General features: G+C 38.2%; 1 protein-coding gene across 1 annotated transcript; it reads right to left on the bottom strand.

Moving 5' to 3' along the window:
- Positions 1–328: 328 nt before the first annotated feature.
- Positions 329–15,252, bottom strand: LOC118229668 (WEB family protein At4g27595, chloroplastic-like). The gene is made up of 7 exons (XM_035421843.1): positions 15,150–15,252; positions 1,897–1,973; positions 1,721–1,798; positions 1,303–1,475; positions 868–1,000; positions 637–714; positions 329–505 (listed from the first exon to the last, which is right to left on the bottom strand). Exons 1-7 carry the CDS (start codon positions 15,250–15,252, stop codon positions 329–331), a joined length of 819 nt encoding a protein of 272 aa, XP_035277734.1.
- Between the last annotated feature and the right edge of the window lie 971 nt (positions 15,253–16,223).

Here is a 16,223-nt window from a genome sequence, read left to right as displayed (position 1 = left end):
GTTAAGTCCTTGAGTGCACAATAATTATCATTATTATATTCCTACTCCTGTACTCTCAAATACTTCTCATTATGTCCCATAGCTAGTTACATCCTCCATAAATTTTTGAATAAATTATGAGTTTACAAAACAAAGATCCAGTTTCTAGACTTTTGCATGACACATCTAGGATTAGACTGTTTTATCAGTTGCATTTAATAAGGACAATGTGTGTCGTCTGTTTAAATAAGTATCATTACAACTATTATTATTACACCACCATTATCCTGGATTGATTTTTATGTCTGTCACGTCAAAGCCAATTTTTCACAACAGTTTTACTTGATATTTACTTCTGTAGAGCGGTCGCTTTTTCCTGCGCCTGAATGGTGACCATGTTTAGCTGGGTCTTGAGGGCGTTCATCTCTTTGTGGTGCGCGCTACGCTCCTCTTCTACGATTGTCTTGACCCTCAGGATTTCCTTAGCCGAATTCACGGTCATTGCCTGGAAGGCCTTGCTGGATTCCTGTTTTAAATATGAAATTGTGGAAACAAGAAATTGCAACACTTTCAGCCATGAGTCACATGATCACAAGGTTAGCAACGTGCTATTGACAACGTTGGCTCGTGAATTATAGGCCCATTTCAGCTTTTCACCTTCAGCATCTCATTTTCAAATTTGGCAGAGTGTAGCAGTGTTTTCATGTCAGTCGAAATTTTTGTGAGTTCCTCAATCTGGAATTGGAGAAGCAAAGGAAAGGAAACATGATGATTAGCATTGTTTACAAATCTTTTCAGTGTGTATACAAAAACCAAAACTTAATAAACAAGTGATGCATGCAATGGGAAGAGTACTACAGTGAATTTGGATTAGCTGGACTTGTTCACCTGGTTCTTGTATGAACTCTCTCGGTTTTCGTGGTCTGTGTTCATTTTCTTTGTGGTCTGTTCAGAAGCTTTACGTTCCGAGTTCCGTTTTTCTTCTGAGACCTGATGAAGCATCTTCTCCTGAGCAAGTTTCCTAAGAAACACAGACCACAGCAGACAGAGACCACCGGGTGTTGAGACTATTTTTACAGATTATTCTTTAAATGCCTTTATTATGTCCAATAACTGTATATATCCCTCACCACACATTTTAACAACTAAAAATTAAAAAATTCAGTACGAACACAGCTTCTGCCATGCTGCAGGGCTTAATCCTGAGCGAAAGACTTATCTTATCAGTTACATTTACATTTACCAATATCATTGCAACAAAAATTATTATAAAACCATTGTTCTGTCACTTCAAAGACTTTCTCCTCCAAGCTTGAAACTTACTGCTGTAGAAAGCCCTCGCTCTGCTGCAGCCGTTTGGCAGTCATCTTCAGGCTGGTTTTTATGATTTCTGCCTCTGTTTCCAGGTTTTTCACCTTGTTCTCTAGGTTGATCTTCAGTCCACGATTCATCTTCTCTGAAGCCAAAGTTCTCGCTTCGTATGCCTTGCATGACTCCTTTTAGAAAAGTAAATTATATAAATAGAAATGGTCATTAGATATTATGATGTTTCTTTTTTTCAAATTTATATAAATTTTATAAAATATACACTGTATACAATAAATTAAACAAAATGTCTAATCGGTGAACACTATTATTTCTGTTGTGAAGTAAATGTAAGAATCACAGCTATGAAGGTATTTCTGATATAAAGATGTTGCTGTAGCAAGTGTTATTGGAAATCATAATGTTCATTATTTACTTTAAGAAGCCAATAGTCCATCATGAGGGAGGTTATGGTGTTCCTCATCCTCTTAAAATGGTCTTCAAGGTCTTCTTTCTAAAATGGACAAGTGCGAGAAATTATTAGTAAAAGGTATTCCCAACAAACATAGCAAAAGAGAAAAAAAATCATAAAAAAGAGATTCTGAAACTCACCTTTTTCTGCAGATCTAAAATGTCATTTACGGCAGCATTTCTTTCCGCAGAAAGTCTCGCTACTTTCTTTTTAGTCCCTAAACAAAATGAAAACCCAAGGTTAAAATCAAACCTTATTCACTAAAGTGCTGACACATGTGTAATCAATCCTGTAAGGTGTTAAAAAATATACTAATGTGCTCAATAAACTGTTTTGAACTTACATTGGTATATCCTGTTTTTCACCTGAGGACAACAGAAGGGAGAAGGGAGAAGTTAATAGTTAATACCCTTGACATAAACCTCACTGTATTACAGTAGCTGAACAAGTTTTGATCATGTAATCATGGAGAAGGCCATAGGTAATAAGGGCTCTGGGACTATTTGCAGGCAGCAGACACAGTGAAAGAAGAGCTTACAGTTAACCCGGTCCTCCATACTGTCAACACCCATAGCAGGAGTAGGATGGTATCTCCTAAGCTAGGGCCTGTTCTCCAGCCCTCTGGTAGATGTGCGATGAGCTGAAAAAGATTCATAAAAACAACATCATCTTTAATGATTTTACAAAGCCTGAGCCGGGTACATAATAGGCCAATCCCCATCAGTTAAAATGCACATTGATACCCTTCATCACTACGGTTTTTCGAGGAAGAAAACCCATGGCGACGTGGTATTTGTGATATCAATATATCACACAATATACATGCTGTAATTAACAATAAATCCTTTAAAAACTAGCATAATGTACCGAGTCAGACAGCTGAAGAATTCCATCCGTAGAGAACATACAGATCACAGGGGAAATTTGCACTTGCACTGGGGAAAAAATGAAAGAAATACTGATCACAGACAAAATATTACTGAAATCGCAATTCAGAGAACAGCGGCTTCTCTTTAATATAAGCGAGCAAGGTACTGTACATTTCCTTAGAGGAAATCTTGTTATTCTGGTTATTTTTTGAAAGGCAGGTTTCTTAAACTAGTATGGAGAGATGGTTAGCTATTTAACATAAAACCTATTTCTATGTAATATACTTATGTCAATACATTATTATTTATGACAGCTGTGCTGTATTTAAGATGAACAACAAGTAAATTATATATCACACAATAATCTTGATAGGAAAATAATTCTCTAAGTGTGTATTATAATAAATATATGCCTTCAATATCATCTAGTAGCATCATACAGATATCATTCAGCATTACTCTCTGGTCAGTGTCAATATCTGGCAACTCAGGTTCCTCTTTCTGGCTTCATAAGGCATTTATATTTCAAGGAATATACACTGCCACATAAAAAAACCCATTATTAAACTACAGTACTTTCTAGAAATGTAGACCACAGTATTCATACAAAAAACCAGGATCACAGGTTTCAAATTCAAATTCACCCTCCTCAACTTACCGAAGTTGGAAATTGTCACAGGTGTTAGGAAAAGCAAAGGGAAAAGGGAAAAGGGTAGGATAAGCAGCCTCCAGTGTGAAAACACGTTGGATGGCATGCTCACATGCTATGATAAATATATTTTTTCAACAACAATTCCTGAAAAACAATACAAGTAAATTAAATAAATTAAACCAATAATGTAACCAATACAATATTTCAAATAGTGTTAAGAATAGCAATTGTGTGTAATTGAATCAGAGAGTTGCATATATAGTGAAGGACATCCATTGTGATGTCATAATACACATGATCATTTAAAACATAATGTTTACTGGAATTCTACAAAGCAGAAAGAATTTTTCAAATGGCATCTATTGGCATCTTCGTTGCCAAGGCAACATTAGGCACTGTATTCCATTAGGCACTTGGAATTCTATACTTGGAATATCAGCATTGCCCTGCATGGTGCTGAAGTTGAAAGACTGTAACAATACTGATATTTACTTTGATAATAACTTTATGTTTTTTACAGATAAATATGCAGTGGAAAAAACAGAATATCCCACAAGGGAATTTGCCTTGCACAGTAAAACAAAAACTTTAGATTGTGTATTGTTTCTGCATGTTTGGAGCATATATATAGTCCATGCATCTCTGAAAATTCTCCCAGTTTGGAAAAATACAGATACATCTCTGTTAATCTGATCTTTTCATCCTGTGTTCTTCATCAAAGATATATTTGTTTTATTGCATGTGACACACATACTGATCACATCTACTGTAACAGTGCATTGTGATTGGCTGAAGACTATGGCAAAATACAGCCCTAGCCAAGTTGGGACCAAAAACAGAAATTAAATATCATTTTGTGGAAAGAAATGTGGAGTTTTTGAAGTACTGTAACTAAGAATAATGTTTGTATCATTTTTTAACTTAACATTATCATGAAATGGTTATTTTAAGTGTCTATATGCTATGCCTTTTGGGCCTGGATTGCCTGTGAAGCGTATTTTGAAAATTGTTTGTGAAATGCACTATATAAAAAACATGATGTTACAGTTATGCCAGCTCTGAGTTGCAATACAAAACCTTTTTTTTCACTGTTATATGATCATAGAACACCATCTTAAGAGAAAATGTGAGTGTTGACCCAGGGAGGTCATGCAGAGGACTTCAGATTTGGAGATTAGGGACAATGTGTTTGACTTTTTAAGTTGGTTCAATGTTTAATGTTAATTAACACAGGTAATTTGCCCACTATGTTGACATAATTCAATATGAAGCAGTCAATTATATTAACAAATTTAAATTATACATTCTTTATTGAATGCAGGTACACTACTTCTAAATTACAAAACACAAGACATTATACACAACATTAACAATTAACTAGGAAATACAAGAAAAGAGAGAGAGACAGATAAGCCAGACCTTGCCAAAGTATCACCCACTTCCAATTTAAGAGCCAGAGGATGAAAAGAAAACCAGCTAAAAACACAGAACCAAGGAACCACCACCAAAATAAAAACGGGAAAACTCTTCTTCTTTCAGGCTCCGAAACCAAATGCAACACAACATTTTTTCCTGTGGCCATATTAAATACCTTACCCAGCATGGATTGTTTGCCCTGATTGGGTGATGCCAAGTTAAGGGGGGTCAGACTAATTTATGGCAAGGACTGGCCTACCCATAGATTGCATTCAAACTAAAAGTAATGGGAAATGGGAAAGGCATGCAGGGTCTCCAACCCCCAATATGGTATCTAGTGTCATCTGGTTTATCTCTTCTGTGGAGGTGAGACCCATAGATTGTCAACCTAGATTAGTGTAACAGTGCACAATGCACAATTAGTTTTAGACTTTGTTATGCTGGACCAGTTATGATTAGTAAGGTTCGTCCACAAAGCAGTTTTGGGATGTCAATGACCACACGCACACACAGATCTTATGCAAAGAAATTGCCGTCTTGTATTTTTTTTAAAAACTAGAACATGGAACAAGCATATAATCAAATGATTAAAAGAAAACAATTTCAGTGTAACCAAATAGTTCCAACTCCAGGGTGCACCCGTCTACCTGACTTCACACTTGACAGATTGTATCAAGGTAAGTAAACAAATATTACAGTAAGTATAATTCCAAAATTTACAAGCTCATGGTAAGTATCATTAACACAATTCAATAATTACAAACACACAATTCAATAATTACAAACACACAATATCTCGCCCCACACCCATCAACTTCATAAAGAATACCCCAATGAGTGGAATGTGTGGTATCCAATGGCACTGTGCGAGCCAGTGCGAGCATTGGTGCAGTTCAGTCCTACCACACTGGTGGAGATAGGTTGGACTCAGTCTGTATTTTTACAGGATCCGAGCAAAGAAGGGGATCTTCATGTGAAGAAGTCTGTCTTCCTGGGACGGCTCGCCATCAAGGATTCAATGGTTTCAGCCATAACAAAAAACCTGACCTGTTTGAATAGACAGGATCACATAAAACACTAAGTAATCCAACTTAAACTTCATTCAAATAAGGGTAAAATAGTAACACGTTACAATATCACCATTCACAGACATCATCCACATAAGCATTGTTTTTTCAAGTGAAGAAAACATTGTAATACAATTCCCAAACATAGAAAATAGAAATAAATAAATTAAATACAACAAACACAATGAATGGAAATCATTTTCTCACCAATTCTGTGTGGCACAACTCTGCAGCAGCACGGAATGGCGGTGCACACACCGGAGAATGAAAAACGTAGTAAAAAAAACATGAGAAACGAACTCATTAAGTGCCGATTTTTTAAAGGCTTCACTCAAAAAAAGGCACGAAAGCACATGAAATTGATTCTACACACCTCAAAAGAACATCCAAATGAAATGGCCTGCATTTTTAAGATAGCTACGTAAACATTTTAGCACAACAGGTTAGACATTTCCTAGCATTTAGCTCCAAGCAGGTAGCAGGCGGCTTATGTGTAACGGAAGAATAGAGTTTTCGCTCACCAATATTCTCGTTCAAACAGCCTCTCATCCACACACAGCGGTGCAGGGTGAACAAGGAAGATGAGCTGTTTTCATTTATGGTGTCTTTCAAACTTTTTATCTGGTTTTACCCACTTATTAAAAAACTCTTTTCCTCAGCAACAGTCTAGTGTCTTCCCAATCCAAGCGCGGTTTGTTTTTAACTGCTGGACTGGCTAGCAGAGAAGAGAGTGGGCGTGTACCAAGTGTGATTGGGATGGCAGGTATGCCAAGTTATGCCTTGGCGGGGGCATGTAGGGATGGCAGGTATGCCATCCCGCCAAGTTACGCCTTGGCGGGGGCATGCCCCATACCTATACAGCACCGAGAGTTTGGCACTTTTCAGGGTTCCCCACAGAAATAACCACAACAGCCACAGACACTCAGCCCTTAAAAACATTAAATTCTGTACATTCTCACCCCATTTCAACAGACAAAATTCATAAACAACTTCACATGTCCACACAATAAAGCCCCAGACTAAGGGGATTTTGCGTTTTCTCCTTCTTCTTCTCATTCTTATTTTTCCTGCCGCCTATCTCACAAACAAAATGTCTCCCCATTGGACATTTTACCGACACCAGCCAAATCTTCACCTACACGACCCAATCAAAAACTTGCATACACACGCAAAATACCCATACCTTTTTACTCTGAAACATTTCCAGTTTAAACAGCTAGTCTGCCTGTAGCCTAGTAGGCAAGGTTACAGTTTTGGGAACATGGGGTCGTAGGTTCAAGTCCAGCTAGGAACATGTTTCTTTAACCTGCTTTTACCCTCACTAATAATTGTCTACTACTTCTCAATTATTGCTTTTGCACCATATCTACCCGCCGTTCACCGAACGTATACACTGCATTATGACGTACCGTTCAGTTATTAACCGGCTACAATATTGCAAAGCCATATGGATTCAACGGGAGCTCTTCTGTGCTTACTGGCCTGTGTTCTTCTTTAAAACCATGGATAGGTTTGCTAATGATATTTCACGCATTGCATAGCTGTCATGGTGCTGCACTGACAAAGTCACAGACTGGTAAACCTCCGGTTGAAGGATTGAATCCTGCCTCGCCCTCAGGCAGATAATTTCCTCTTTTACACTAACATTTTCTTACGCTTATATTTGCTTTACCAAAACTCACTCACGGCCACCCATATGCATTTCATGATGGCAAATGTATTCCTTTTATTAAAAAGTTACACCAATTCACCACTGTGCCATTTCTACTAACTATATTTTTTCACTTGGCTACCGTACAAAACCTTCTTATCAGCAAACGCCACGTTTCTACATTCACGTTACCTCGCCCTGTTCTCTATCTAGGCACATACAAACAATTACTACGTATGTACGTTCTGCAACTCTCCATTAAAACATTACATTTAAAATCATGACTCACTCATAATTATAACTACTAGTACTGAACATCAGTAAAGCCCATCAGTGCAATAGATTTCACATGTTATTTAACCCTCCACTTTAACAACTAATGCTTTATACCGACTGTTATATATACCGTTCGATAAGGAAACTAAGCTCGCTCATGGTCACTTCATTTACTTCGCACTATAGTCTGTGATCATGTCAACCTTCACCTACATGCCCATTCTGCTAAAAATATATCGTTTCAACTACGCAATTTCATCATTTCTCCTAATTTCTCTCACACTGTTGTTATTTTCTCATATGCAAAGCCTGCTAGGACATATGCATCTGCTCCTATTCTCCACTATCAAGTTTTCCGGTTCTAGCTTAGCAAAACAGCGAAGAGGATTCCTACCTGCAGATGAGCCTATCAAAATGCCTTATAAACCTTACAAACACTAAAAGTGCATTCCCACGAAATAACAGACAACGGAGCAGGACAGAAGGGTACACAAATTGCGACCTAGGGAGCTCTAATTCTACGGGCTTGCTGATTCTTTTGTCAATCAAGGCTCGTTGGATGGCCGTCAAATCCGTGAGTACATACACTGGCTGTATTTCACCTGCGTTTCTGATGCGTTTACACTTATGCCACCGCACCCTTTGTCACAGCCACTGTTTTACATATATAGCAAACCGAAACTGCTAAACGGTACACACTCATCAGACTGTACAAATTCACACAAGGATAGCCATAATCCACAACCGTTTCTTACAGGGTCTCTTCGCATTTCTCACTCTCATAATAAAACGCTTTGCAAAAAGAAATGATACAAAAATGCCAAGTTACTCACACATACAAGACATACACCGTCTATAACTCATTCATTCAGATTGCCAAAATCCAGACCTGCCATTAAAAGGATTGATATCAAAATGACGCCAAGTTACGGTACTACAAACAATATAGGCTATCTTGCCTCGCCAAAATTAAATAAGATGTATTCCAAAGCAATGCTACCCAATATTTACTCAATTCTTTCAAGTCACTTGGCCCTGTGTATAAGCATGCAGTACATGGACAGGCCAAACATATGTGTGGATGGCTTTCTCACAGTCAAGATTGATTGAATAGGCGTCTATATGTCCAATTTGTATTGGTATGTATGTATTTCGCTGCCCAGCCTTTCTGTTGCGTGAATGAGTGTATGTTTCTTGGTATAAATGTCTGTTCGTACATGTGAATGCAACATGCTGCGAGGAAAATGTCCCCATGGGGATAAAGAAGTTCTCTATGTATGTATGTACAATATGTATTTTATATGCAGTATTTATTGTACGTAGCAAATATACAATAACTTGTACATTTACTCAAATTCAGTTCAGAAGCAAGTATAAGCATATGTTTTCTGGAGAAATATGCTTCCTGTAGTTACTCACCAGCAGTTTTCTACATGAATTTCAATGTGTTCCATGAGGCAATTCGAAATATTTGACACTTTGATCTGACACAAAGTTTGCATGACATTGTAAAATGGTAAGATTACAAAACACAGGGCCAATTGGCAGGTCTGGATTTTGGCAGTCTGAATGAATGAGTTATAGACGGTATATGTCTTGTATGTGTGAGTAACTTGGCATTTTTGTACGTTGAAAACGTGTTTTTTATGAGATACTTTACATACTGAAAGCAAAGTATGTGTAAAAGTAGAATAAATACTGTTTACATGTTTTTCTTAAACCAAAATACAGACATAATGCATTGAAGATGCATGTTTTTGAAACATCAGACTGACAGACACTTCAATTCAATTTAAGAGTGGAGATTTTAAAATTGTTAAAATAGTTGTATCTCCACTGCTGCTCTCTGTGATCCCATGCTCGCATACTGCCACACAGGCTCAGCTCAGCTTTTACTATCTGAAATCATATGCTGTACCTCTGCTCTTACCGTCTGAAATCATATGCTGTACCTCTGCTCTTACTGTCTGAAATCATATACTCTGTCTCTGCACTTACTGTCTGAAATCATATACTGTTCCTCTGCCCTTGCTGACTGAAGTCACAAACTTAATCTTTGCTTCGACTGACTTACATAACCCAACCCTGCTTCTATTGACCAACATCACATAACCGTACACTTGTGTTTTAGCTCTATGGCTGTCAATGTGAAATCAAATCTTGAGGTGGCGCTCATAGCCGTTGTACAGCAGGGCAATATATCAGAGAAGCAAAGAGCATTCAGACACAATCTTTATTACATCTATTTCCTGCTTGTCACCCAGGATCATGTTGGCTGTTCATTAAAGAAGCCATGCAGGTGAAAGGAATGCGTCTCGATCCCTTGATAGATTGTGTGCTCTCCTGTGGTGACAGCAGTGGGATGGATTGAACGGCAGGGAAATGAAAAAAAGAGCTGACTCCAACCCATTGCTGTCAAATGATATTTTAACATGGCTGACTGTGTCATTCCCGCTAAACAAACTTCACCTCAATATAATTTCTTGGCGCTAAAGGTCATACCCTGCATTTAATACAATTCAAGCCATTCACTCAAACACATTACACAGATACAGTGTTGAAATGCCATTGTATGCCTTCCAGTTTGGGAAACCTTTTTCATAATTGCAGCAATGAACAATATCTGAATGTAAGGTACAGCGACAACCTCAGCGATCAACTGCTCTGTTGAGAGTGGCCATGGGACAAGCTGGATGGAACTGCCCAATCAGAGCAACAGAAAGAGCTCTAAATACACATAATCATATGAAACAGGCTGGTTAGTTTCCTGAAAATGTGGCTCTTATACAAGGTCAGTCTCCCTTGCAAGATGGTTTCTACTGCTTCGAGACAGGTGAGAATTAAATACCAACTTTAACCCATGCACCATGCTACACCAAGCTGCTGCAGTAATGCTTAACCAAGCCATAAGTAAATATTGTCTGGCCAAAGTTATTGATGAATCTTTAACACAAAAGTAAATGCAATCCCCACCTTTGCTGTTACTGACTAAAATCACTCAGGTGATGCTGTCAGCTACTGCAGTGATTTTTTTTATTTCATAAATGTACTGCTTGTCATCTGGGATCATGTTGGCTGTGCATTAAAAAGGCCATGCAGGTCAGAGGAATATGACTCAATTATGGCCCTGAACTGGACCAGAAAAAGACAAACTTGGAATATGTGTTAGTCTAATAAATATCCTGGATACAACAAATTATTCTTCACGTCTTCATGGAGACAGAAAATCTCCTGGTACCAAATTAATTTCAGTTGTTGGGGCCTTGAGATGGACATCTCACCAAATACTGCTGTGCTGACATAGCTCAGGGAGTTGTCTTGGAACAAACGTTTAGGGACACAGGTCAGGTTAGCTGCAAAACTTGGCAAAAGCCTTATTGTAATGACCCCCTGGATTGAGAGTAGAGAAATGTGAATACATGAAGCGTAGAATAAGAGTGAAAAACTAAAAATGAATACTGAACATTGGCACAGCTGATGCAAAGTGCATTCAAAACAATCATTAGTTAAATATTATTATAGAAGTTGTGGAGAAACTGACTACATATTACAATCCTGAAGAAATTGTATTTATTTAACCAGCACACAAGAAATTCCTAGATGTTGTTAGAGATTTTGACCCCAAGCAACTCTGCACACATTAATTATAGATTATTTGCGAAAGAAGCCTGCAATGGGATTTGGATAATTACGGTTGCAGCCAACACCATCCATGTGAAAAGGGCAGCTGACTCTCGAGCCAAGGGGGTTAAATTGCCATCATGGCATTTTCTCAGCTGTGGCCCCCTCTCTACGTTACCTTCTCTGCTTTCTACCTGTATGAATAAAGCAAAAATACAAAAGGAGGTTGGGCTGTCCCACTTTGTTCTGAAATAAATGAATTTAACAAGTTCATTCGCACAGTGTGTTGAGTGTCTGTTTTTATAAGCCTGATCCTGCTAGTAAATTTATTTGCAGATGGTATAATTGCACATTTTATGTGTGTGACAAATGTAGTACAACACTATAAAGTATGCTATTGCCATGTTTTTATGGTTTTAATTGACACTGAATGCAACATGTTACAGTGTAGAAATGTTGTCAATCATTGTTTTGTGGCAATTGATGTCTGGATTGTCACGGTTTCTGTGCAGGGTAGATCATTTTTCCGTGCCTGCACCGGCTCAGTTGTTAGCATTCAGATTAGCCACTCGGCTAATCGTTATTTTGGTGTTTGGGGACGATTAGTTTCGAGCTCACAGATTAGCCACTCGGCTAATCGTTATTTTTAGTTTCTGTGGGACGATTGTTCCCGCCCTAACATTCCTTGCATTCCTGCAGGATTTCCATGGTGATCTGTTTCACCTGTGGTTGCTCACATCTTCTGCTGATTACCAGCCACACCTGTGGCTGGGTATTTAAAGCATCAGTAGGCAGTGGAACGGTGCTTGAGTGTAACGTGTTTCACTCTAGCCAGTTCCCTGACTTTTTTCTGAGCAAGGTATAAGTATTTTAGGAACCAACAAAGAATTCAGACTTCAGTTTTTTTTTTTTTTTGGGAAAAAGGTATTAGGACGGTAATTGTCAAGATTCTGATGTTGGTGGTTTTTAGGGGTTATTGTGCCACCTTCGGGGCACAATCTTTCCGCCTCTTACTAACTAGTCTTCCCCTGGTTTTAGTTGGCCTCAGAACGTCTTCTGTTTGTGAAAAGAGATTTTCTTTCTCAGCTTCGGTTCGAAGTCTGTTGTAGTTCTTTACTTCTCGTTTCCCTGTTCCTTTCATTTTTATACTCCTCCTTCCTCAGTTACCTGTTTAGGGGTTTATTCATTATTTGGGATGCGTCCCTCAGGAGTATAGCACCCCCTTCTTATTTTCGTCTCACGAGACTTAGTGGTTAGAGTGCCCTTGGTAACTTGTAGATCTCCTGTTTGGTTGCGTCTGGTCTTCACACTTCCCCTCCCTCACATGGATGTCAGGGGAGTTGTAATGCTATAATTATTTAAGAAGTGTGATCACAGAAAGCTCTACTGACTGATGATTGAAATGCAGGTGAGAAAACTGTTTGTAAAAAAAAAAAAATAATAATAATAAATAAATAAAAAAAATTAAAAAAATTAAAAAAAAAATTTGAGATCTTCAAAACATGGTTGCATCTTGGTGACAAAGTCGCCAAACCTATTATAGACACCACCACCGTGGCAATAGGCTCTTTGGAAAGTTGCCAGAAAAAAATGTAATTTAAAAAAAATTCTACTAAAGGAAGTCTGTATGCTGAATTTTGTGATTGGGACCAAGTATTCTGGTCAGATGAAACGCACGCACATCCGGAGCTTGGCATTGGAAGAAAGATGCTTATGTTGAAAAGAATACCATACCTGTACCAAAGCTGAAATGTGGGGAATCTGTGGAAACCGTTAAGATTGGAATCATGAACTTCAAGTACAAAAACATTTTGGTTCCCAAACAACAATCTGGTTCCCTCTGAAAGGAAGCTCAATCTTGGCCACAAAATGATATTTTAGCCAGACAATGAACCCAAGCGCACGTGAAAATCTGCCACAAAATTGTTAACCAACCTCAAATTTCTTGTTTTGCAGTGGACATCTTAGTCTCCAGACATAACCCTATTGTGGTTTGTTCTTAAAAGATTCTGACTGTTCACATTTGCAATGTTCATATAAATCTCATAAAGCACTATATAAATGACTTGTAAGTGCTGTTCTTCTGAAGAGAGAAAATTACTGTGAATCACTGTAAATGCTAATATTAATAAGTATATAACAATTCTAATAGTAATACTGATATAAATACTAACACTAATATATAGTAATACTAAAACATTTAACTGTTAGATCACACAATGTGATCTAATTAGGTCTTACTGTTTCTCTTCTCATTCAAATTCAACTGTGAGGGTATTTACACAATACACACAAGTTGCTGTGTATTTAAATAATAAAAATGAAGAAAAAATAAGGGAAATACTAAATGCAGTGCATGTTGATATACTGTGTAAGAAACAGCTAACCAGATTATATACATGAAAATGCTTGGAAAAAATTTGGGCAGCATTTTTTTTTTTCTCAAATGTGGGTTGATGTTGAAAGACAAACAAATTCAAATAAAAAGAACACGAAATATGACATGCCAATAAAGCAAAATGGAAATTGGATTGTGAGAAGGATAGAGAGATAGAAAAAGGTAGAATCAATATGTTAAGGTGGAGCTGAACAATACAAAAAGCTGCAAAATAGATGTGCTCCAGTGAAGCAGGCCTAATGCATTTCTACAGGCCGTGACCCTCCACATGCAGAGAGCTGATCCTTTCTGTTCCTCTACTCCTCTTGCACATCTATACAAACACTCGCACACATCCCAGTACACAAACAGGCCTATACGCAAATGCACACCGGGACAAGGACACACATGAATACAGGTGAACAAATTCACAAGTGTGTGAGCATTTGCATCCACACATACGCGCACACACAAAATGCAACCCACTCCAAATGGTCATTTCTTCAATCTAAAATTCATGTTCACTAAAATCATTAGGTCGTATTTTCACATAAAATATATTCATTAAATATATAAAATGCATAGTTGTACGTACTTGCAGTATTATCTCTTATCAAGACTTAAATTTCATTTTCAATTATTTTATGTAAATGCATACAAATTAGAGATTGAATAAAAGGTGCAATTCTGTACACTTCATTTCACATTGATCCCTCATCAATACATTTAATTTAAGTAAATCCGTCCGATGCATTTTCCATATTTTTTCTGAATGTTTCACTTTTGATTTCCATTCGGTTTAAAGGGGAATTACACTTCATAACACTTCTGCTTCTCATGACTGATATTGTCCTTCTAATGAATGTCGCCCTTCATTTTGATTAGTTATTTCATTTTAAATGTCTAACGTTAGAAACAAAGACTTTTTTTTTTTATTTTTTTTTTTTAGCGCAAGTCCACATTGTAGTACGGTTTCTGGTTTCTGGCGAAGCAAAACATTCCGTTAACTTGGCGAAATCGAACAAACTAACGTCTGCTTGCTTTTGTTTAATGAGATATTGGTGTAATGAGGTGCATTGTAACCGGTTGTTATAATGCCCCCGTTAAACTTGCCTTGAAAGCACATTTTTATAGTTTTCCACGCAATGCAACTTTGTTTGTGTCAGACATGGCTGGGTGTAATCAGACACCCCAACATAACAGCCGAAGAAGTTCGCAAAGGAGAACTAAGGGTATGGAGCGACTACTTTGAAGGCACCGACTACCAAGGCGACAGTCAGAAGCCTGGAGCTGTACCCACCATTTTCCCATCGTTGGTCGAACCGCTCGAGGTAGCATTAGCCAGCCCGCATAGTACCTATTGCGATTTGTCTGTGATACATAGGATGTCTACCACCAGTTGACGTTTGTCCTGGGAATAGCCTGTGGTTCCTCAATCTCGGCCCGCTCCTGACTCTCTCGCACGGTCAGCCTGCAAATTATCCAGCTCTTCGGTGTATTCCGGCTCGAATCGATAGGGCACAACAATCCCATGATCAAAATCAAAATCTCCTTCGTACTCAGACATTTTTGGTTTCACTAGCTAGTAGTCATACAACACTATTTTTACGACCAACCTAATGTTATTGTCTGCAGGTACACCCACATCAGAAGTCGCGCAATGATATGCATCCTCGAGTTCGACACTAAACTGCCTGGGTCTACTTCCTGCATTTGTAAAGGAAAACAACAAAACTGCTAAAATATTAACATAATGACATAACTAATCGAAAAATGAAGGGCGACACATTCATTAGAAGGACAACATCAGTCATGAGAAGCAGAAGTGTTATAAAGTGTAATTCCCCTTTAATTCAAGTTGTTTAGTGACTATTCGTGGGGCATGTCCAAACCCTCTTAGGAGTATCTCTCAGTCGTATGCAGAATTCTATCGTTGCATAAAGCAAGAAAATCTTTTCAAGGCATTAATTCGAGGAGGACTTTTGTAGATTGAGGTGGGTTTGGTAACAGAGCAACTGCCTCTAGCTGCTTGTGATGCCGCCTTCAGTTTTCGAAATACTGGGTCAGAGAATTTGTACTTAAAGATTGTATTTCGTGCCTTTCACATACAGTAGCAAAACATTTAGTGTTCTGCCAATTGACTGCTTGTCTCTCCTCATCTTCCCCTGTTTTTGAGCATGTGGTTGGAAAGGAACTTGATATCGAGGAAGGCATTATGTATGAGTTCATGTATATGGTATGGGTTGTTCCTTCTTGCCACTCACAAGGGTGTAGTAGCCATCTGGGGGACAGTTTGCCACTTCTCTACTTAGTATCCACTGTCAATTGTGGAGAGTGGTAATATGTTGACTGCATGGAGGCACGTGGTGCTAAAGGCAGCATTTCTATTCTTTCCAATACGTGTCAGAATGTACAGTACATGTTCAACATCTGATGGGAAGGGCTACAGCAGCAGAAGACCACACTGGGTTCTACTCCTGTCAGCTAAGAACAGAAAGATGGGGCTACAGTAAGCATATGATCATGAAATGTGGACCA

Source organism: Anguilla anguilla, chromosome 6, assembly GCF_013347855.1.
Source record: "Anguilla anguilla isolate fAngAng1 chromosome 6, fAngAng1.pri, whole genome shotgun sequence".
Taxonomy (NCBI): domain Eukaryota; kingdom Metazoa; phylum Chordata; class Actinopteri; order Anguilliformes; family Anguillidae; genus Anguilla; species Anguilla anguilla.
This window is presented reverse-complemented; position numbering and strand designations above follow the sequence as displayed.

Coding starts and splice junctions, on each gene's coding strand:
- LOC118229668 (XM_035421843.1), bottom strand. CDS start 15,252: ATGTCTGAGTACGAAGGAGATTTTGATTTTGATCATGGGATTGTTGTG. Junction 1,974..15,149: donor GGATAATTTGCAGGCTGACC/GTGCGAGAGAGT, acceptor CATTTTGTTTAG/GGACTAAAAAGAAAGTAGCG. Junction 1,001..1,302: donor AGCGAGGGCTTTCTACAGCA/GTAAGTTTCAAG, acceptor TGTGTTTCTTAG/GAAACTTGCTCAGGAGAAGA.